This window comes from Diceros bicornis, chromosome 31 (genome assembly GCF_020826845.1).
Source record: "Diceros bicornis minor isolate mBicDic1 chromosome 31, mDicBic1.mat.cur, whole genome shotgun sequence".
Lineage (NCBI taxonomy): Eukaryota > Metazoa > Chordata > Mammalia > Perissodactyla > Rhinocerotidae > Diceros > Diceros bicornis.
The window spans coordinates 3866700-3888696 of record NC_080770.1 but is presented as its reverse complement, the minus strand read 5'-3'; the positions used below and the strand labels follow the sequence as shown (position 1 = coordinate 3888696).

The 21997-nt window shown below is 53.2% G+C and overlaps 1 protein-coding gene across 4 annotated transcripts in view; it reads left to right on the top strand.

The window, feature by feature from the left end:
- The window catches only part of CTTN (cortactin), a 38416-nt gene that overhangs the window by 7716 nt on the left and 8703 nt on the right, over positions 1-21997 (top strand). For 2 of the 4 annotated variants that reach the window (XM_058526181.1, XM_058526180.1), the window contains exons 3-14: positions 145-231; positions 346-419; positions 1484-1613; positions 5417-5527; positions 7155-7209; positions 8322-8432; positions 10223-10333; positions 10882-10992; positions 11876-11986; positions 13362-13417; positions 18000-18069; positions 21380-21528. In XM_058526181.1, coding sequence (XP_058382164.1) covers positions 145-231; positions 346-419; positions 1484-1613; positions 5417-5527; positions 7155-7209; positions 8322-8432; positions 10223-10333; positions 10882-10992; positions 11876-11986; positions 13362-13417; positions 18000-18069; positions 21380-21528 — 1176 coding nt within the window. The remainder of the gene's footprint in view (positions 1-144; positions 232-345; positions 420-1483; positions 1614-5416; positions 5528-7154; positions 7210-8321; positions 8433-10222; positions 10334-10881; positions 10993-11875; positions 11987-13361; positions 13418-17999; positions 18070-21379; positions 21529-21997) is intronic. The other 2 variants (XM_058526183.1, XM_058526182.1) reach the window with 1 other exon arrangement.

The window sequence follows — 21997 nt, the reverse complement described above, 5'->3', positions numbered from 1 at the left end:
AGGGCTGCGAATGGCTGGTGGGGCACGCAGCTCCCGGCCTCCCGTGCTGTCTTAGAGCTGGTGTGGGTTTGCGGTGGAAGGAGCTTCTCTGGGGCCCCTGCGAACGGCTCTCCCAGGGCTCCTAACCCTGAGCTGCTCTTTCAGATGTGGAAAGCTTCGGCCGGCCACACCGTGTCCCTCAGCCAGGACGACGGGGGAGCCGATGACTGGGAAACCGACCCCGACTTTGTGGTATGAGTCACCGCCTATCTGCGTTTTACTTTTCCTGACGGTGACTCCCTGGCTTGGTTGGTTGTTTTACAATCCAGAGTGTGGGCTTTACTCGTCATTTATTTTCCTTTTCAGAATGATGTAAGCGAAAAAGAACAAAGATGGGGGGCCAAAACTGTGCAGGGATCTGGGCACCAGGAGCACATCAAGTAAGAGACTTCTTTTCTTTTTTCTTCTTCTTTTTTTTTTTGGTGAGGAAGATTGTCCCTGAGCTAACATCTGTGCCAGTCTTCCTGTATTTTTTGTATGTGGGATGCTGCCACAGCATGGCTTGATGAGGGGTGTGTGGGTCTGCACCCAGGATCTGAACCTGCGAACCCCAGGCCACCGAAGCAGAGCTCGAGAACTTAACCACTACGCCACTGGGCCGGCGCCAGAGACTATTAATATTGGTGTGAAAATGATGTTTTGAAGAATGAAGAAATAATTGAGGCAGGGAACACTGACCTCTGATTCACCCATGTGATGCCTTCGTGTGTCGGAATTGCGTTTGTTTTATGTGACCTGCTGTTTATACAGTCGATAAGTGTGAGAAACGATGTGTGTATTTATGTATGTGTTTGTGTATGTGTATAGACATGTGCTCAGTAACTTAAAAACTCCCATTGCAAATGGTTTATGTACTGACAGTTCTAGAGAGTCTACTTTCAATGTTGTGGTCTTCCTCGAGGAACACCGTCACCTCAGCTCTTATTTCTGCAGGTGGGAGGTGTCTGACGTATGAGATGTCTTTGAACACCTTAGAGCCTAGACACTCCCTCGTAATTTTATTATTTTATTATAATTTTGTTATTTTCTCATTGTCTTTTGGGCTGAGTTCCAAGCATTGTGGTCTCATAAAAGCCCAAAATAGGAGACGTGAGTGATGCGTGTCACTGTTCCTGACTTGGTGCTCTCCGAAACCACCTTCTCTGGGGTAGTTGGTTTTCTTGGCAGGAAGTGTAGATAAAAGGAACTTTTAAAATGTGCCCGGACTTTTATTTTAGGCTGTGCTGGCTTCAGAGCGTGTCCTCTAATTCCCTCACCATGGCGGCATCCTCGCTGACCGGGGGCCCTCCTGTTCCCTCACTGTGGTAGTCATGCTTGGGAGGCACCAGATAACGAACCTTGCAGATTTGCAAAGATAACGTCACCTGTGCTGATTTGTCCCCCTAGAAGGAGGGGATGCTCGTCCATGTTATCGATTTGTTCCTATTCCTCTCTTCCCTTCAAGCATACACAAGCTGAGAGAGAATGTTTTTCAAGAGCACCAGACCCTTAAGGAGAAGGAGCTTGAAACAGGACCAAAAGCCTCCCACGGTTATGGAGGGAAGTTTGGCGTGGAGCAGGACAGAATGGACAAGGTGGGTGGACGACACCGTGCGGCCAGTGTCGTGCTTTGACCTCTGGCGTGGCTGGCAGAGTAGGCACTGAGACCTTTTCCGCAGATTAAGAGTCCTGACTCAATTTGTTGAGGATGCGATTTGCCAAAAGTAATCCGCTGTCGATTGACCTTACTCGTAAAGTGCTCTTGCTTTCGAGAAGCTCTTCTAAGATTCTCAGAGTTGCTGGAGAGTGGGTGATGTATAGGGAGGCCCAGAGGGGGAGATGGGCTCCCACAGGCCAGCTCTGTGACCAGGACAGAACTCCAGAAGCGTCTTGACCACAGGTGTCATCACCACTGCCCGCGGTTCACTGTGCGGCCAGTTGCACCAATCTGCAGGCCAGAATCCAGTCTGGGCCCCGAGTTTCACGGCACGGGTGAGAATTCAGCCCACAGGCGTGCTGACGCCCCTCATGCGTTCAGTGACCTTCAGAGAGTAGCCTGGCACGGGCGGGGGAGCACTCACTCTATTTAAGAGCTGTGGGTGGCCCTCTTGTGAGCTGTCACTGATAGAATTTAGACGTCCAAGTCCCTGATGGTGGGAGGTGGTGACCAAGTGTATCAGCCTTTGACGGTACTTGAGCTCTTCTCCACCTTAAGAGAAGGGGAGGGCATCAGCTCAGGAGGGCTGACTCCCCCCGCTGGGGAGGAGACAGAGTAGGTTGCGGTGTCTGCATGCTTCTGCAGGGAAGCGGAGTTTGACATTCTGCAGCCGTGCCTGTGGAGGTGCACTTCCCAGGCTGAGCATCGTGAGCTGGTTCTGACCCGACAGGTGTTTGCCTTTATTTTGCGTTGAAGGAAAAGGATCAGCTGGTGTCGCGTGCTGCTCTGTAATTCCACACCTGTTCCCCTCGTGCCTGGGTCGGATTCTGTGTCCTAGGACGACACAGCTGTGTCCCAGTGTGCCACACCCTGTCACCACAGAGGAGATATGTGGGGGCCTGTGGGCTCCCCAGACCAGGTTTACAGTTAGTCTGGAGCTGGAGTCGGATGAAGGGCAAGCTGCAGGAAAGAGACAGGACCTTTCCCAGCATGACGGTGTCGTTCCTGAGACTTCTTGATGGGGCAGGTGGGGAGCACAGTCATCTTTGGGTTCTAAAAAAGTCTGTGGCTTTTAGTAGTGCAAACAGACAGACAGACACCCGCTGTGTTCAGGGCAGTGGAAGAATCAAGTAGGTAGAAGTCTTTCCCACCCCAAACAGAGCCTATGCTCACAGGATTGGGGGGGGTTAAAGCAAGAGAAATTCATTGTAAATTTGGGCCCCCGACTCTGGGTTGGAAAAGTGACACATGGGGGAAAATGATGAAACTGTGTCCAGGAAGAGCTTGATAACAAGCCTGTTGTCATTTCTGGCTTCTCTGCTGCTGCTGGGACTGCCCCTTTTGTCATGACCCTCACTCCTGGCACCTCGGGCTCAGGCCTTTCTTGTCCAGGAAGCGTCCTTGATGAACCAGCCTACCTCCTGCCCCACCAGCCTGTGGCTACCTCTCCCCGGGCCTTCTCCCTGCTGCCCTCGGCTTCCCTCTGTCGTCACCACTGCCACATCCTGCTGTCCTTTCTGTGGAGGCTCCTTGGGGGCCGGGACTCTGTGTCCTCACCTGGTGCCTTGCATGGCCTGCGAAGGTGCTCAGGGGGTGTCTTGTGAGTGCCAGGCTGTGCTGCTCTGGGAGGTGCATCGGTGGTACCTGGATGGCTCAGGGAAATGAGCTCTCACCTCCTCAGCTGGGCATAGCAGGGTGGTTATCCTCAGAGAGGAGTCCAGTGGTGCTGCTGCCAGCTCCCGCTCCTCCCGGTGCCTCACTGCACATTTGGAAAGTTTAACTGTCGGGTCATGTGAGCACGATTGGACCAGTCGCTCATAAGAAATAACTAAGATTCCAAACCCAAACACGTAGCCCTTAAGTTACTTGTAACTTGTTCTCTCCAGGGACTGAAAAAACCGTGAGATCTCTGTGTTAAGAATTGAGGAATACACGATAGAGACTTGCAGAATAAAACACATTTTGGGCGAGCGTGTATTTGTGAGAGGAGTGTGGATGCAGAAGGTACAGCAGCTGTCAGGATCCTGTCTACACTGCTGTCTGGGCACCGTGCACCTTCTTCAGGGGCCATGATGTGTGTTGCAGGCTTCATTCCTCCTCTCGGCCACATCCTAGAACCAGAGGGCACGTTCAGGCTTCAGGACAGTGCCCTGCACAGCGATGACTGTCTAATACCAAACGTGATTTTGTCAATATAAGATCAAGGGCAATTTTGGGGGTAAATCCATTTCGATTAAAAAGCTGGAAAACTTGCCAAGCTGTCACTCGGGCTATATATATTAGAACAGTTTTCTTAAAACTTCTTTCTGATTAAGACTCATGCTGGCGAATTCCTTTGGCATTCTGCCCCTGAGTGTTGCTTTGTCGACATTTTTTGGGTGAGATCCTGGTGGCCGCAGGTGGGCGGTCTCTGGCTGCGGACGTCAGGACAAACCTGGGAAGAAGAGAAAGTAACACAGCTCCGGAGTTGAAAACTCTCTTGCCTTTTTTCCTGGGATATGAACAGAATGGACACTGAGTTGCCCCTTGAATGTCAGGAATGGTGTTGACCCTGCGTTAGTTAGATCCTCAACCCAGTTGTTCTGTGGAGTTCTAGACAAACACACCGGAAGGGCGTCTGTGGTGCGCTGACAGGCCCCTTACTGCAGGAGGCCGCTGTGGTTGGGGCACTTGCAGGCGGTGCCCGAGTAAGAATAAAGGGTTGGATGTGCCTTCTCCACACCCCTCACTGGGTCCCGTGTCAGTCACATGTTACATGTCCTCAGTGCCCGTGAAGGGGTCCCTGACCACTGTCTACTCCCATGAGGGAGCCCGATGCTGAGCTCTAAGGGTGGGGACCCGTGAGGCTGGGCAGGGCTGGGGGCGGCTCGGAGTTCAGGTAGTACATATCGTAGCTTTGCAGGTCGTGGGGTCTCTGGGAACTGCTGCGCTTGGTGGTTGAATCACCACCAAGGAGTGGCCTTAGACAACACGTAAATGAACAGATGTGGCCGTGTTCCCAAAGCTTTACTTACAAAGAGCCGGGGTGCCGGGTGGAGGCCACAGGCCGTGGTTTGCTGACCCCGCAGCTGAAGGCGTGGAAAGCCTGCGGGTTACCGCTCGGCAGCCGCGTGACCTGAGCAGAAGGCGGCTGCACCTGCTTCCTGCCCTGTCAGTGGGGATGAGGATGTGGGTGAAGCTGGAATGAGCCGATGTGGGGCCAGCTCTGCTCCACCCTGGACGGGGTGTCCGCTGAGTGCATGTTGACTTTGAGTATGTGTTGTCACTAAAGCACACGTGTCTGTATTTCAGTTTGTCAGGAAAATAACTATGTTTTGTCCTGATTCCTGGGTCGTGTGCTGTGAAAATGCCTCACTTCAGCAGAGTAACCGTACTGCCAACAGTCTTCCTGTAAACAGATCTCAGGAGTCGTGTTGCAGGCGGCTCGCCCTGGTTTCTGGGCGGGGATTGGCCTCGGGGTCCATACATGTCAGAAGCCCCCTCCCCGGCCGGGGTTCTTGGGTGGCTTCCCGGGAACCCGAGACTGAGGGAGCACAGTGAACACCTGTGCCAGGGGTGGTGGCATTGCAGTCCCCCCGGGGGTCAGAGAACTCCCCTGGGCCGACTTCCATATTGAGTGTGTTTCAGTGAGGAGCACCTCACCAACCGAAAGGGGGCTGCCCTCTTAGATCCTGCCTGGGAGGAAGTCCAGTGTGGAGAGACTGGTGGGCGTCTAATGCTTTAGTTTTCCACTTGTTCCAGTCTGCCGTCGGCCATGAGTACCAGTCGAAGCTTTCCAAGCACTGCTCGCAGGTTGACTCCGTCCGGGGGTTTGGAGGCAAGTTTGGTGTCCAGGTGGACAGAGTTGACCAGGTGAGTGGTGCGTCGTGAGGAGCTGGGGCCCAGGAGGGCAGGGGGCTCACTCCCTGGGGATCAGAGCTTAGAGCCACATTGGGGTGCGGTCAGCCGTGTCCTCTCGAGGTAACACGAAGGTGCCTCTGACTCTGGGACTTCAGGGCAGGTGTCCCAACCTCACAGGGCCCCCTACTCCTCCCCAGATGCTCTGAGATGATTGGCTGGCTGGGGTAAGGAGCAAGAACGGAAAAGTGTGAGAGCCTTTTTCACTGGTTGCTGTAGAAATCCCCGTGTTGGTGTCTGCTCATCAGATAGACCAGGGATGGCCTTAGGTTTGCCCCAGAAGGTGCCACTGGGGACCGTTTCCATCCACCCTCCCTGCATGGATGTCACTGTGAGGGGGCGATGTTCAGAGCAGGATCAGCAGAGCACCACACACATGCCCATTTCCAGGGCTGGGCTTAGTGTCCAGATGCTGTTCCAGCAGCTCTGGGCTCCGCCTCTCCTCTGATTCCCTGACTCAGGGCCTTCACACCCTTTGTTTTGTATCACAGCAGTGGAGATTCTGGATTTTGTAGTTAGACCTCAGTCCACTTTCTGGCTTTGCTGCATATTAGCGGTGGTTCCGCATTTACCTGTCTGTAAAATGGGATGATGATAATTCCTGGGGCTTTGTGCGCCCCACACCAGGTTGGGTGTGCATGAGGCCCACCACAGTGCCCATTCATGTTGCTCCTGGCGTTGTGTTTCAAATGAGCTCATTTGAAAACCGAGTTTCTCTGTGGCAGTAGGGAACTGTCCCGAGGTGGCGTTGTGTGCCTGAAATCTGAACTCTCTGTGCACTGGCGGCTGCTGGGGGGACGGGCCGCTACGGGCGCAGCTTGGCTTGGCAGCCCACTGGGCCTTGTTGAATGTTTTTTTTTTTGTGTGTGTGTGAGGAAGATCAGCCCTGAGCTAACATCGATGCCAATCCTCCTCTTTTTGCTGAGGAAGACTGGCTCTGAGCTAACATCTGTTGCCAATCCTCCTCCTTTTTTTTTTTTTCCCCCCAAAGCCCCAGTAGATAGTTGTATGTCATAGCTGCACATCCTTCTAGTCGCTGTATGTGGGACGTGGCCTCAGCGTGGCCAGAGAAGCAGTGCATCGGTGCGCGCCCAGGATCCGAACCCGGGCCACCAGCAGCAGAGCACGCGCACTTAACCGCTAAGCCACAGGGCCGGCCCATGTTGAACGTGTTTTTTTTTTTTTTTAAATTTTATTTATTTATTTATTTTTCTCCCAAAGCCCCGGTAGATAGTTGTATGTCACAGCTGCACATCCTTCTAGTCGCTGTATGCGGGACGTGGCCTCAGCATGGCCAGAGAAGCGGTGCGTCAGTGCGTGCCCAGGATCCGAACCCGGGCCGCCAGCAGCAGAGCGCACGCACCTAATCACTAAGCCACGGGGCCGGCCCATGTTGAACATTTTATGGCGTGGAACGTCAGACCCCACAGCTCTGGGCGTTACTCAGACCTGCACTTGGCTTAGGAAATCAAAGGTCAAAAAAGACCATGGTTCGTGTTTTTAGAGATTTCATATGTATTGTGCCTCGGATGAACTTCTGGAGGCTTTTCACGTTCCATGTCCCCTTTCTGTTGTCATGCAGTCTGCTGTGGGCTTCGAGTACCAGGGCAAGACAGAGAAGCACGCCTCACAGAAAGGTGAGCTGCAGAAGATGTGGACGTGGACGGGAAGGCAGCCCGCCTGGCTGGGACGGGGAGGAAGACGGGGGCGCTGAGGCCTCTTCCTTGGGGAGGTGCTGTTGCCGTGGGGGGACTCTGCTCTCCACTTTTGGTGTCTGCGTCATCTGGGTGTCGTGTGACAGTGTGGTCCCCATCTCGCAGCACATGAAGCCCTGGCATCTCGTGGTGCCTCCCCCATTGCAGCAGAAGCTGCCTTCCCTCCATCTGGGCAGCATTGCCCCCGGAAAAGCTAGCTCACTGACTTTGCTGGCAAAGCTAACTCCCCTCAAGGATAGAAACTAGAGCCCTTACATTATTGATGTTTTCATTGTGCACCTGCGATCTTTAACATGGTGTCACCTAATCTTTACTAAGTCATGCTAGTCTCATGAAGCCTTTTTTTAAGGAGTACATTTTTTTCCCTCCCCAAGGCCCCAGGACATAGTTGTATACTCTAGTTGTGAGTCCTTCTAGTTCTTCTGTGTGAGCTGCCACCACAGCACGGCTACTGACAGACAAGTGGTGTGGTTCCACGCCTGGGAACTGAACCCAGGCCACTGAGGCAGAGCTTTAACCACTAGGTCATCAGGGCTGGCTCTCAAAAAGCCTTTTTTGTAAAATGAAAGCTGTCACTTCTTCAAAGCACTTGTATTTTTTGTAAATTTGTTTGCCTCTGCCTCTTGCTTGTCATCAGATGACGAAGGGATTGCGCACTCGGTCCGGGAGCACTTGAGGGCCCCGTTCCACCTGGCGTGGACGTGCTGGAGGGGTGGGGTCTTTTCTGGAACGGGTTTTTAGCTGCGTAGCTTTCTTTATTCGCGACCTTTATCTGAACGGTCAATTTCCAAAGTGGGAACACGGTTCCTGTCTGCCATCGTGAAAGCAGTGCCCTCTAACAGTTGGAAGGGTCGTTGTAAACTGAGTCCAGCGTCACCTGTGTGTGACAGTGGGTGGCTTGTGTATTTTAGAACGTGTGCTTGATCTCTTGGTGAGTCGTGACCCCCGAATCGTTTTTGTCTTAGTTTAAAAGACAAAGCGACGGGTTAGTCTGTCATCAGCCACCTTCACCGACTGCTGCCCTGTCTCCCCAGACTACTCGAGTGGTTTTGGCGGCAAGTATGGTGTGCAGGCCGACCGCGTGGACAGGAGCGCCGTGGGCTTCGACTACCAGGGCAAGACGGAGAAGCACGAGTCGCAGAAAGGTCCGCCTGCGGTGGCGCCTTGCAGCCCGTCAGGAGCACCCCATGTTCACAGCGTGGGGAGCCCCTTCGCCGTCGTTTCTCACGCGTTTACGGGCATAAACATCAGGGCATTTTCTCCCTTGGTGCAAATCGGGTTGATTTATATTTATACAATTTTCTTTTTAACTTAAAATGTTTGGACGTACTTGTTCTTTTCATGTCAGTGTAAGGGGTTTGTCGTGTTCTTCATGAGTGCTCAGTCCTTCGTGATGTGAAGAGCCTATAGTCTCTTTAACCATTCCTCTTTGGGATGTGCAATTTAAGTTTTCACTTTTTGATGTTAAAAGTCAACTGCAGTGAATATTCTTATCCCTTAATCTTATATACAGAAGTGATTATTCAAAAGAATAAATTCCTAGAAGTGTAATTACTGGGTCAGAGGACATTGTATTTAAAATCTTGATAAATTGCCAAATTGTCCTTAGAAGCCATGTTGATTTTTTCCTTCACTATGACATGCTATGTCACCGATGAGCTGCCACCCTTCGTCCAGTGAGGGGCTGTATATGGAGGTTATCTTAAAGATTCAGCGCCATTCTGCAGAGGTTGTGCATTGTTGGTTCTTCTGCATTGTTTGTTTTGTTTCGCCTGTACATTTAAATTTTTTAAAATAATTGCCAACATATAAAAACTGAGAGCTCACGTATTTAAAAAACCCCAGATTTCTTTAAAAAACAAAACCAAAACCCATGACTGGAAACACCGCTGGCCTGGTGTTTTCCCGAGGAGACAGGGCGGTGGCCAGGTCAGCCCTCCTTTTTTTTTTTTATTGTGAGGAAGATCAGCCCTGAGCTAACATCCATGCCAATCCTCCTCTTTTTGCTGAGGAAGACTGGCCCTGGGCTAACATCTGTGCCCATCTTCCTCTACTTTATATGGGATGCTGCCACAGCATGGCCTGACAAGCGGTGCATTGGTGGCACCCGGGATCTGAACCTGGGCCGCCAGCAGTGGAGCGCGTGCACTTAACCGCTACGCCCCGGGGCCAGCCCTTCAGCCCTCCATTTGCTGCGGGTGTCACTTCTGTTACACTGGGCCTGTCTGCCGCCTCGAGGCTGTTCTCCCGGCTCTGGGGTGTGCAGCCTCACTCGCTCTACAGGGTCACTGTAAACTCTGCCTTCTCTCTACTTGGAATAAACCTGTGCTCTCTGCCCAGTACGCACCCTGCTAGTCAGGACCTGCTGTTGGATCCTGTTCAGTGCTGCTCCGACTTTCTCCCCAAGATGCCCTTGATGAGAGGGTTTGATCTCGGCATTCTGTTTGATGAATGTGTCCACGATGGAATCACACTTTACTGCAAAAATAACTAGTTAAATGACTTAGCTTTGAGGAGAACTGATGTTTCTGGAAGGTGCTCCGGGTTTATCCTGTGTCTTTGAAGGTACCCCCGGCACACCTCTCCTTGCGTTAGTCCCTTAAGCAGAGAGACCTGTAAAAGCTCGCTGCTCTGGCTGATCCTGATCTAGCAGCTTTATAATGAACTGTCGTTTCATGCTGTCTTTTGGAATGAAGGAAAGATGCTACAATTATCAATCTGCTATATTTACTCTCTTCATATTTGTATTATTACATATAAATAATACTTTTAAATTATTTTCTGTATCAGTGATCTTACAGTGAGCCTAAAAGATTTTTGGTTTGTACTTTTTCTTTTTTGAGCGCTAAAAGTCCTTTCTTAAAGCCCGCTAAAATCCGCAGCATGCTGACTGGTTTTGTTGCTGGCCTGTAAACAGTACCTTTCTTGTTTTCAGATTACTCCAGAGGCTTTGGTGGCAAGTATGGTATTGACAAGGACAAGGTTGATAAAAGTGCTGTCGGCTTTGAGTATCAAGGCAAAACGGAGAAGCACGAGTCTCAGAAAGGTGCCTTCTGTTTTATCCGACTCTCTTGCCAGCAGCCATTAATGGGATAGGTGTCAACCCGAGAGCAGTGGAGAAACGAAACTTAGCCAGCAACCCTCAAAGTAGCCGTCTCTTAAATAAGTCGTCAACTTTAAAACAGCAAAGCCAGAAACACAGCTGATACATGAGAGATCGAATCTTTACACTTTTTTTTTGGCTTTAACACCCCTGCATTGCTGCTTGTAATAATAGTGTCACATGTCTACGTGTGTAAGTGGTGGGACCATGAGGACTCCTGGGGGCTGGTTAAGCTGCAACCCTTGGAGGTTCTTCTGTGGGGTCCTCTCTGTGTTAATTCACCACACTGAGGTTACAGATGAGGTTATTTTCCAGACATTCTCCGAGGAACTCCTCTTAATGAATCTTACCTAAAGTTTTACCAAAGATCTGAGAGAGAGAGGATGGATTTAGCGAATTGTGTATATTTACCTGCGTTGAAAACCATGCTTTCTCTCTGTTACCCAGGCTACCCATTAATACTAGATCGTGGCCCTTTTTTGTCCATGTAGACTATGCGAAAGGGTTTGGAGGAAAATTTGGCGTGCAGACGGACAGACAGGACAAATGTGCCCTTGGCTGGGATCACCAGGAGAAGTTGCAGCTGCACGAATCCCAGAAAGGTACCTTCGTTTGACTCTCATATTGGAGATCATGTCAGAAGTTTGTTTTCATTGACAGGCCATTACTGTGCCGTGTATTGCTGTATTTCTGTAGCAGTGTTGTTCTGTCTTTACTGTTTGAGGTTGTCCTACCCCTTCCACATTTTTGAGACAGCTCTTCTGCTAGAGCAGTAAGGGACCCTCCCCTCCCGTGGGAGAGCAGCCCACGAGAAGGCACCCGTGTTCACCCGTGCTTCCAAAGCACCGGCCACTGTCTGCAGCAGCTCTGAGGATGCTGTTTCCTGCCCTCACGGGGCGGCCAAAGGGGCGACAGTGTTCCCAGTCCGTGAAAGTGGGCCACAGTTTGTGGAGGGACCACTTCCTCTCTACCCGGAGGTGTGTTCTCATCACGAGGGAACCGCATCCCTGGGAAAGTGGAATGTGGGGGCGAGAGACCTCTGAGTGTGACCCAGACTCACACCCGTCCCTTCAGCCAGCACAGTTGGACGTGGGGCTGATAACGCATTGCTGTGTAGTAACTTTGTGTATCACGTGTCTCTTTCTTCACTTGCACAGAGGCGCGTTCTCTTGTCTGCAGCGCGGGTAGGACCCTAGAAAGAAACCTCAAAGCATGGAGTGGCTTTCCCGAGTTATTTCAGATAATGGTTCCTAACCTGTTCTCAGATCCTGGCTGAAGTGTTCAGATTTTGAGTTTGTTCTCTAACCTGTGAGCCTAATTTTAACTGTGTGTGAGCCCAGGATTTGGCTCTGCGGCCCCCGAGCCTGGCAGAGCTCTTGCTTTCTCTCAACGATGTACGTGATTCCTGCAGATGCTCCTATGATTCTAACCGAACTGTGTTTCCTCTCTCGGTTGTTTTCTCCACTGTTGCTTGTGGATTTCCAGATTATAAGACTGGTTTCGGAGGCAGATTTGGTGTTCAGTCCGAGAGGCAGGACTCCTGTGCTGTGGGGTTTGATTACAAGGAGAGACTGGCCAAGCACGAGTCCCAGCAAGGCACAGTTGCTCACCAGCCCCGCCCCCGCCTCCCTTCCCGTGCAGCCACTTCTAGCACAGACTTCAGGGGCCCAGCCTTCCAAGTCACCCGCTATGCCCTGTAGGGGCACTCGGGCATTTGAAACCCGGTTGTACGCAGGAGTGATAGTAACCTGCACTGCTCCTGCCCTCATGCACTCGGCCCCTGGAACCATGGGGGTTTGTGCTTGGTGAGACACTGTAGTTTGCAGGATATGTCGTTCTGACTCCATAATGTGGCTCAGTCCTAGAATGGGGCGTCTCTGGTCTCCCAGCAGCCTTCTGCAGGAGCTGTTGCTGTTGACCATGACGTGGGTAATTGAGTAAGCTGCCTGACTGCCTCCGAGACGAGGACAACCGTGTTTAGTTCAACCACAGGCTTGGTGGCAGCAAGGGGCGTGGGGCGGCGTGTTCCATGTGGTTTCTGTGTTTCATTGTGGTGGTGTTTTTTTTGGCCAGGGGTGGGAGGTGTTTTTGTTTTGTCTTTGTTTTTATGGTGACGCCATCTATGTATAACTTCTTCACACAGAACCAAACAGTATGTACACAAAGCTAAGAAAACACGGGAAATTTCTAAGTGGATCTGTTGGGAGTCTGAATGGCAAATGCATTTTTCCCTAGAGCAGTTATTTAATTGCTGTCAAAATTCGGACTTGGTTGTTAGAACCTGGACAAACGATTGGAAAACAAGTACCGTCCTACTTGACAGGGCAGAGAGCAGGCTCTCCGTCCCAGGGTTAGGAACACACGACAGTGTTAGGTGAGGGAAGGTGAGCACACCTGGGGCTGGTCCGGCAAACTGCGTGGAGATGGCCCCGGCTCTGTGTGGCATTAACGCCGCATGGCAGTGTCACTGTCACGTAGATCTGTGTTGCTACGTCATAAGATTTGGTGGGTAGAATTTCCCCATGGAATTTTTTTTTCTTTTAAAAAGCAAAACCACTGCAGTTATGCCTGTGTGTAGTCCTGGTGGGGCAGCAGCGCAGAAACGGGAGGAGGAGTCAGCCGGTGCTGGGTGGAAGACTGTGCTATTGAAGTGGTGCACTGCCCAGGGCCTGTGCCGGGGCCCCCTTGGCTCACTGCCTGTCAACTGCGCCCGTCACCCTTTCTGTCCCTCAGGAGAATGCGGAACGCATGCACACGCCTCTTTTCTGCCTCTCACCTGCCTGTGTACTGAACACCATGGGTAGAAACAAACTCACCTTGCAAGTGAAGACCCATGGTGTGGTAGTTCTGGTTTCTTTCCGCTCTGGGTGCCTTGTCTCGGGCTGTTTCTGGATCTGTTCGCATGCATCTGCTGTGGGCACCATGGTGGTCCTCAACCTAAGAGTAAGTGTTGTGTTGTGCCACGTTTCAGACTACTCCAAAGGATTTGGTGGAAAATACGGAGTGCAGAAGGATCGGATGGACAAGGTAAGCATTTCAAATCCAGGGCTTCGTGTTTTCTGCTGATGGGTTCGGGAATGTATGGCGCTCCTGGTGTGTCAGCGCAGTGCTCCATGGGTGCTCTGGGGTGGGTGTGTGCTCGTGTCTCCAGAAGCACAAACGTTGACGTTGGGCGTGTGTCACCACTGGTGGTGACGACTGCTGACACCTATGCCAGGCCTGGCCTAGTGGTCCTGTGTGTCCTCTCCAGGATCCCGCGCGGCCGTGCTGTGAGGCAGGTGCCGTCCCCGTCCTGTTTTACAGTCGGGGTCCCTGGCCAGGCAGGCCCGGTGCTTGGCCACGACATAGCAGTGAGTGGCTGGGCCACCGTTGGAACCCAGACATTTAGGCTCTAGGGCCAACGCGAGAGCCTTGAGGACGGGTGGCTATTTGAATTTAAGGTAGTTAGCAGTAAACCAGATTGGAAGTTGAGCTCCTTGGTCACACTGGCCACGTTAGAAGAGCTCAGTAGGCACACGGGTGGTGGCTGCTCGTGGAGCACGCAGATCTAGAGCATCTGCATCATTGCAGAAGGTCCGTGGGACACTGACCGTCTAGAGCTGGATCCTGACCCCTGCACCGCCTCTCACAGGTGTCCCCCTGGGAACACACTCGTTTCCCTCACCAGGGCCTCGGTCACTTTTGAGTGGTTTCAGAGTCTGTGTGAGTCAGTCTTAAGCAGATCAAGTGATCGTTGTTTAGTCCACAGTCCAGCCATAAGAGAGTGTTAGACTTGTGAGCGGGTATGGAGTTGTCCACACTGGGGCCTGCATGTGGCATCTATCTCCTGAACAAAGGTTGAGGCTGTCCTGCGGGGTCCTGTGCCTGGCCTGCAGTCAGGGACAGCAGGGCTAGTCCTCATGGAGTTCTGCTTCCGTTGGGCTCACAGCTGACCACACAGAAGCCTCACCCGGGGGGGCTCTACCATGTGACCACGCGTGGGCCCTGGGAACAGGTGGCAGGCCCGGGGCTCAGGCTGAGGGGCCAGGAAGGGTCCTGAGGAAGTGTGAGTCAGGGTTCAGTTTTGAGGGGTGGAGTTTGCCAGGAAAGATGGGGCCAGGAGACTAGAGAGCAGAGGCCTAGCGTATGTGCAGGGGTGGGCATGGGGCACTGTGGCCCATGTGGGGTGGGGCCAGGGGCTCTGTGGACCGTGCGGGGGCGAGGACAGGGGAGCTGCGGCCCGTGCGGGGTGGGGACAGGGGCATTGCGGACCGTGCAGGGGTGGGGACGGGGAGCTGCAGACCGTGCAGGGGCGGGGACAGGGGCGCTGCAGACCGTGCAGGGGCGGAGACAGGGGAGCTGCAGACCTTGCAGGGGTGGAGACAGGGGTGCTGCGGACTGTGCAGGGGTGGGGACCGGGTCCCTGCAGGGACTGAAGATCTGAGAGAAGCTTGTTAGGACCACTCTGCAGGGGAGGGGAGAGGGGTGAGGAGCTGGTAGGGACCATCTTGGAGAGCCCTGATGACCAAGTCAGGTTCTGTCTTTCATTAGATGAGTCCTGAGTGGCCCTGGAAGGGTTTGGCAGGCAAGTGACACAGATGGGATGCGTGTTGAGAAGCCCCCTGCTTGCAGCGTGTGGAAGTGGATTGCAGGGAAAGCGGCGAGGCTGTGGCCCCGGTTAGGAGGTGGCTTCAGTGGTGTGAGCGGGGTGCGGCGCTGGCTCAGGCGGGGGATGGTGGCAGGGCAGAGAAGCACCCACTTCAGCGAGGTGGGTAAAGCTGTGGTAAAGCCCACAGCTTTAAGGGGTGAGGAGGAGGGAAGGTTCAGGACCACGCCAGGTGGGCGGTAGGGTCCTCTGCTGAGCTGGGGGGTGTGGGAGGGGCAGGTGTGGGTAGGTGAGTCAGCTGTGGGTGTGTCCGGGTCGGACTGCCAGGGGGCCGGGGGATGAGAGAGTGCAGCTGGACTAGAGGCGGCACGGCCACTGCATACAGATGTAGATGGAGTAGGGGACCGGGTGAGATGCAGGGGGCACCTGCAGAATGGTGAGCAGGGCCCAGGGCCACATCTGGGGGGTGGCAGCGGTCAGGCTGGTCAGAGGAGACTGGGAAGGGCATCTGGCAAGGTGTGCGGAGCCCACCGGGTCTGGTGGTGCTAGTCTGAGGATTTAGAGCTTTGAGGAGGAGGGAGGCGTCACCTGTGCCCAGCGATGCGGCTGGTGGGGGTCATGTCTGGGCAAATGACGTGGTGGCTCTTGGCGTCCTGGTGAGGGCATTTTTTGGGGTCTTGGGGGGGAGGTGGGGGCATGGCTGGCTTGCAGGGGTCTGGGCCATGAGGGGAGGTTAAGTTATAGAGTTGGCAAGTTTGGGCCCGCTCCACCCACCGTGGTTCTAGCGAGCTGGGCAGTCAGTGGTCAGCCGAGGAGACGTTTCTGTTTTAAGATGGCAAAACCCAGAACATCTAGGGGAGCCTAGACCGTAGAGAGGGAGGTGTAGGGAGACCCGAGGTGGTAGTGGAGGACATGGGGTCCCCGAGATGTGGCCTTGGACGGGAGAGGCTAACGAGGGGGACTGTGGCCCGGCCAGAGTGGTGGCTTGAGGCACAGGTGGAGTGAGCCTGTGTCTGGCGGTGACTGTGGTTCCTGCTGATAGTGATGACAGTGACTGTGTTGTACGGTTGGGAGTCTGAGGCTTAGAAAGAGGAAGGAGTTGCCCAGAGTCCCATTAGTCTGTGTGTGGAGGGATTCAAAGCCAGGCAGTCACGTGAGGTTGTCCATGAGAGAGGAGTGTCACCAGGACTCAGGTCTGAAGTAGTCCCTGGGGGGGATGGTAATGGCTTATGGGGTGCCTGGCAGGTGGGAGCTGGGAGAAGTAGTGACCTTGAGTTTGCCAGGCTAGACCCAGGGACGGAGGAGCAGGGTCTGGGTAGAGGAGGGCGGCGAGAGGGAGAAGGTTCTAGTTGGCAGGTGGGTCTTGGTAATGGTGTGTGTTACGGAGGAGGCAGGGCACAGTGTGGTGGGGACCGTGTGAGCGGAAACGAGAGGCTGGGGGTTGTGGTGTTGTTGGAAGCCTCCAGAGTGATGGCAGAGAGACGGCCCTGAGCAGCGTGCTGGAGAATTGGCTGGACAGGGGCAGGTGGTGGATGACAGGAGGGGTCGTGCTACAGCTGGAGTGCAGGAATCCCCCCATCGGGAGGATGCTGACGCCCCTTGCCCCCGAGGCGACAGGGCAGACAGGAGGCTGATGGGACAACCAGGGGCTGTGTGTGAGAGATTGTTCTGGAAAGAGGTGGCAGACAGGGCGGTTTGGTGGTGGGTAGTCTGGGAACCCGGAGAGGGTTTGGTCAGGGCAGCCACGCATTCACGCTTGGAGAGGAGGCAGGGATGCTGGGTGGCCCCTGGACGCCGCAGGCTCTTGGCTGGATGCAGCTGGGCACAGAAGGGCAGGTGGGCGGCAGCCACTCTGGCCAAGCTGGGTGGCTGTGGAAGGACAATGGGGCTTTGGGGGAGGGTAGGAGAGGGGCTGGTCCCCAGTGGTGCAGAACCCCGGTTGTCAGCTGTGCCTGAACGTGAGGAAGGCGTGCACGTCTCAGAGCCGCTGCTCACAGTCAGCCTCAGAGGGTGACTGGTACCTTCAGTTACACGTCCTCGGGCCCCTCTTCTCCTGGTTTCTATGGCAGAACAGCAGTGACTGTCCTGAGCCCCAAGTATTTCGCTGGGAAGTGGTTGCTCACGACAGAACTGAGGATGGCCGGTGGTTCCCAGAGCCTGTCTTCTGCGTCAGAGTCAGCCTTTAAGTGGACAGTCGCTGCTGGTGCTGTCATCTGATGGAGTTGGGTCCCTGCAGAGCAAAATGGTGTACTTGTGCTTGTGGGGAAATGTGGACAGTCAGGTGAGGCGTGCAGATGCCCCAAGTGTCCCCTCCCGGCAGAGCAGAGGCTCCCGGCTCCCTGGAGATGCTCGGGCCTCTCTCGGTGGTGAGGGCTTGAGGAGGACGCATAACTGGTTTCTGATTGCACAGGTACAGATATGTTTTTTGGGTTTTTTTTCTCACTCTATTTTTTTTAGAGCCATTCTAGCAAATTTGAGAGTAAGGTACAGAGGTTTGCCGTATATCCCCTGCCCCAACACATGCACAGCCTCCCCCCACAGCCTCCCCCACTATCAACACCATCCACCAGATGGGGCATTTGTTACGGTCCCTGAACCGACATTGATGGTGATGACATCATCATCACCCAGAGTCCATGGTTGACATCAGGGTTCCCTCTTGGTGTTGTCCATTCTGTGGGTTTGGACACGCATATAATGACACGTATCCGCCATTGTAGTGTCATACAGAGTATTTTTACTGCCCTAAAAAGACTCTGTGCTCCATCTATTCATCCCCCCTCACATATGTATTTTTTATTCTGACAGTGACCCGTATGGTCACCAGCAAATGTGTGTCGTAACGCTTTTCATGCCTCAGTCAATTTGCAAAACAGAGAGGTAGATATGAGAGCCTCGGGCTCTCTGGTTGGTTCATTTGTAAGATCTAGGGCAGGCTTCAACATTTGCATAAGGGGGAAGCCATGACAGGGTGTGAAGGACAAAGAAGAGTGCCTTCCTGATCTTCCTTTCCTATCTTGGTAGAATGCCTCCACTTTTGAGGATGTTGCCAAGGTGGCCTCCACGTATCAGAAGACTGTCCCCATCGAAGCAGGTGAGTCCTCACAGACCCCCCCACCAGCACTCTGGTTTTCCCAGGAAGAAATTCCATGCTCTCTGGTTTTCCCAGGAAAATGCTCAGGGCAAAAGGGTGATTGGCAGAATGTGTGCTAGGAGCAGATGGAGCACGAGTGGAGAAATGGAGCACGAGTGGAGAGGTGGAGATGAGTGGAGGGATGGAGCGCAAGTGGAGGGATGGAGCGCAAGTGGAGGGATGGAGAGCCAGTGGAGGGATGGAGATGAGTGGAGGGATGGAGATGAGTGGAGAGGTGGAGTGCAAGTGGAGAGATGGAATGAGTGGAGAGAGGGAGCGCAAGTGGAGAGATGGAGATGAGTGGAGAGATGGAGAGCGAGTGGAGAGATGGAAATGAGTGGAGGGATGGAGCGCGAGTGGAGGGATGGAGCGCGAGTGGAGGGATGGAGATGAGTGGAGAGATGGAGCACGAGTGGAGAGATGGAGCACGAGTGGAGAGATGGAGCACGAGTGGAGAGATGGAGCACGAATGGAGAGATAGAGATGAGTGGAGAGATGGAGATGAGTGGAGAGATAGAGCACGAGTGGAGAGATAGAGCACGAGAGGAGAGCTGGAGATGAGTGGAGAGATGGAGCGCACGAGGAGAGGTGGAGATGAGTGGAGAGCTGGAGAGCGAGTGGAGGGATGGAGCGCGAGTGGAGGGATGGAGATGAGTGGAGAGGTGGAGTGGGAGTGGAGAGATGGAAATGAGTGGAGGGATGGAGCGCGAGTGGAGGGATGGAGCGCGAGTGGAGGGATGGAGCGCGAGTGGAGGGATGGAGAGCGAGTGGAGAGATGGAGATGAGTGGAGGGATGGAGATGAGTGGAGAGATGGAGATGAGTGGAGGGATGGAGATGAGTGGAGAGATGGAGCAGGAGAGGAGAGATGGAAATGAGTGGAGGGAGAGAGCATGAGTGGAGAGATGGAGATGAGTGGAGGGATGGAGCGCGAGTGGAGAGATGGAGATGAGTGGAGGGATGGAGATGAGTGGAGAGATGGAGATGAGTGGAGAGATGGAGCGCGAGTGGAGAGATGGAGATGAGTGGAGAGATGGAGATGAGTGGAGAGATGGAGATGAGTGGAGAGATGGAGCACGAGTGGAGAGAGAGAGCGCGAGAGGAGAGGTGGAGATGAGTGGAGGGGTGGAGATGAGTGGAGGGGTGGAGATGAGTGGAGGGGTGGAGATGAGTGGAGGGATGGAGCGCCAGTGGAGGGATGGAGCGCCAGTGGAGGGATGGAGCGCGAGTGGAGGAATGGAGATGAATGGAGAGATGGAGCGCGAGTGGAGAGATGGAGCGCGAGTGGAGGGATGGAACGCGAGTGGATGGTTGGAGATGAGTGGAGAGGTGGAGATGAGTGGAGAGGTGGAGTGCGAGTGGAGAGATGGAGATGAGAGCAGAGATGGAGATGAGTGGAGAGATGGAGCACCAATGGAGAGCAGAGTTGTTCCTGCATATCTTCAGGAAGGAAGTTGACTTCCCTTTTGATGGAAGATCCTGTGTGTTCCTTCAAAGGTTCGGAGGCGCCTTTCAGACCTAGCATGTGGCGTTCTCTGACAGTGGGGGTCTGCTTCCCAAAGCAGAGCTAGGTTACCTGCCCGTCTGCAAGGGGCCTTCTCACTGCTGGGGACCGGGTTCTAGGAGGTTCCTGTGGTACCTGCAGCTCAGATGTGCTCACAGCTGCCTGGGCTGGCCTGTTGACCCAGCCAGCCCCGGGGAGGGGTCTGAGGAATGTGTTGAAGGCCTGTGGGTGACCTCAAGTAGCTGTTCTCTCTCCTCTCCTTCCTGGGCCCTGGACCAGGCAGCTTGTAGTCTGTCCTTTCAGGTGGCTGCTCGTGTAGGGGTGTCCTCCAGTCCAGGTGTCTGCTGGGCCACGCACTGAAGAAAGTGTCGTTTAGTTGGGAAGATACTGTACGTGATGAAGGGGGTACATTAAAAACAGGAGCAGAGAAGTGTCTGTTCACTGTGGACGCCCACTGGGTGCTCCTGGGACACTTGGACCCTCGTGGGAAGTATCAGGGGCCCCGAAGACCTTGTGTTCATGTGGGTCACGTCTGCTCATCTTCACTGTGTTAGAAATTAAAACGGAAGAATTTCACATTTTATACATTCGTTTAGCAATAATAAAGCCATTACATGTTAACATAATACTTTTTATGAAAAATCAACATTTCCAATACAAAGGCGATGCAGAAAGGTGGCATTGTCTTATGTTTCTATAAATGTTCTTAATATAAGACAGCCGAATTCTCCTAGCTGCTTCTGCTTCTGTGGTAGTGATGTTTATGTAGAAAATCTGGACTCACCCTGATCTACAGTTGGAAAAGGGAAGACCGTTTCAGGTCATCAGGCGTGTTCTTTGATAGTACACTCAAAACAGGCAGTGGTTTTCTTGAAGATGGGTCTCCCTTGCACAGCGTGATTTTGTAATATCATGTATTGGTCGTTTGGAAAATACTGGATCACTGAGTTATGCTGATCTCCCAAATGTTGACATATGTCATTATACAATACCAAAAAAACCATATTTGTTAATATTATCAGTCTTATCACAAAGTGTTTAAGTAAAATTGGGAGATTGTCGTGCTCATGGTAGTGGATACAAGTTTTCCAAAATGCTGATTTTGCTTGAAAGCTTGTATTTTCCCATTGACAGCAAATAGTGCAATTGTTCTTCTTGACATGATAGGCTCAGTTCATTTATTTTGGAGGAAATGTATGCTAAATACTCAAACGTACATAACCATAGTTTGTCAGTTACTGTCTCAGGGAAAAAGGATATTCCGTGAAAAATCAGTTCAGCTTGGAACTCAGGCACTCACACAGATGTTTTTCCTTGAGAGCTGCTGAGCGTCATATGTCGCAGTGGTGGTGTCTGCATCCCTCCCATTTGTCACACGAAATATTAAAGATGTATACTCAAGCGTTGAGATTTACTAAAAATCTACACTTTTTACTGCTTTATCAAGGGCATCCTGAGGGGAAATTGGCTTTTTCTTCCTCCTGAGTGTATGGTGGTGGTAAAGAATACAATGACGTTTGGAATGTAAACGTATTCCAGATACACAGCTTATGGCGTTCGTCAGTTCCAGTGTGAACGTGCAGTGTACCGAAAGCACAAGGGCCGGTTTGTGGTGGGTGGGCGGAGCCGGCAGCTGGGGCGAGCGGCTCCCTTCTCGGTCGGGTGGGGCTGACTGGTTCCCAAGGGAGAGGTCACCCTGGCAGGGGCTGTGGTCCAGGGGAGATGGCGGTGGTCTGACGTCAGACATAAATCGCTGTTTCCCTCTGTAGTGAACAGCAAAACAAGCAATATCAGAGCTAACTTCGAAAACCTGGCGAAGGAGAAGGAACAGGAGGACAGACGGAAGGCGGAAGCAGAGAGGGCACAAAGGATGGCGAAGGAAAGACAAGAGCAGGAAGAGGCCCGGAGGCAGCTGGATGTGAGTGAGGACCGGCCATGCTGCGCTCAGCCCCTGCGCTCCGTGAGGGAATTGGGAACTCTTGGGCCTGTGGGTTTGGTTTATTCCTTCCTCAGTGGTCCAGAAGGTTTTCAATAGAAAACGTTTTGAACTCACACTGGGCTATCCTCCGAGGAACTTGGACTTTTAGGCACACATAGAATCAAGTCTTCTGACTGCCAGATACTAGACAGTCCCCTTGCTGATGCAGAGCCCTGTGACCCTGGAGCATGGGCTCCCTCTGTCCCACTGTCAGCCCACGCACCCTCCGCTGAGCTCTAGTCTGCATGTTCCCCTAGTGGTCTCTGTCGCACCCATCACCCTCTGGAACCCGGTCTCCTCCTGGATAGAAGGTTGAGAAAACAGAGGAATTCCCTGTGAAGAAGCAGACCTGCTTCCTTCTGCAGCTCTCACCTCTGCAGCCTGGGTCTGCTGCGGCTTTTTCCTGTGG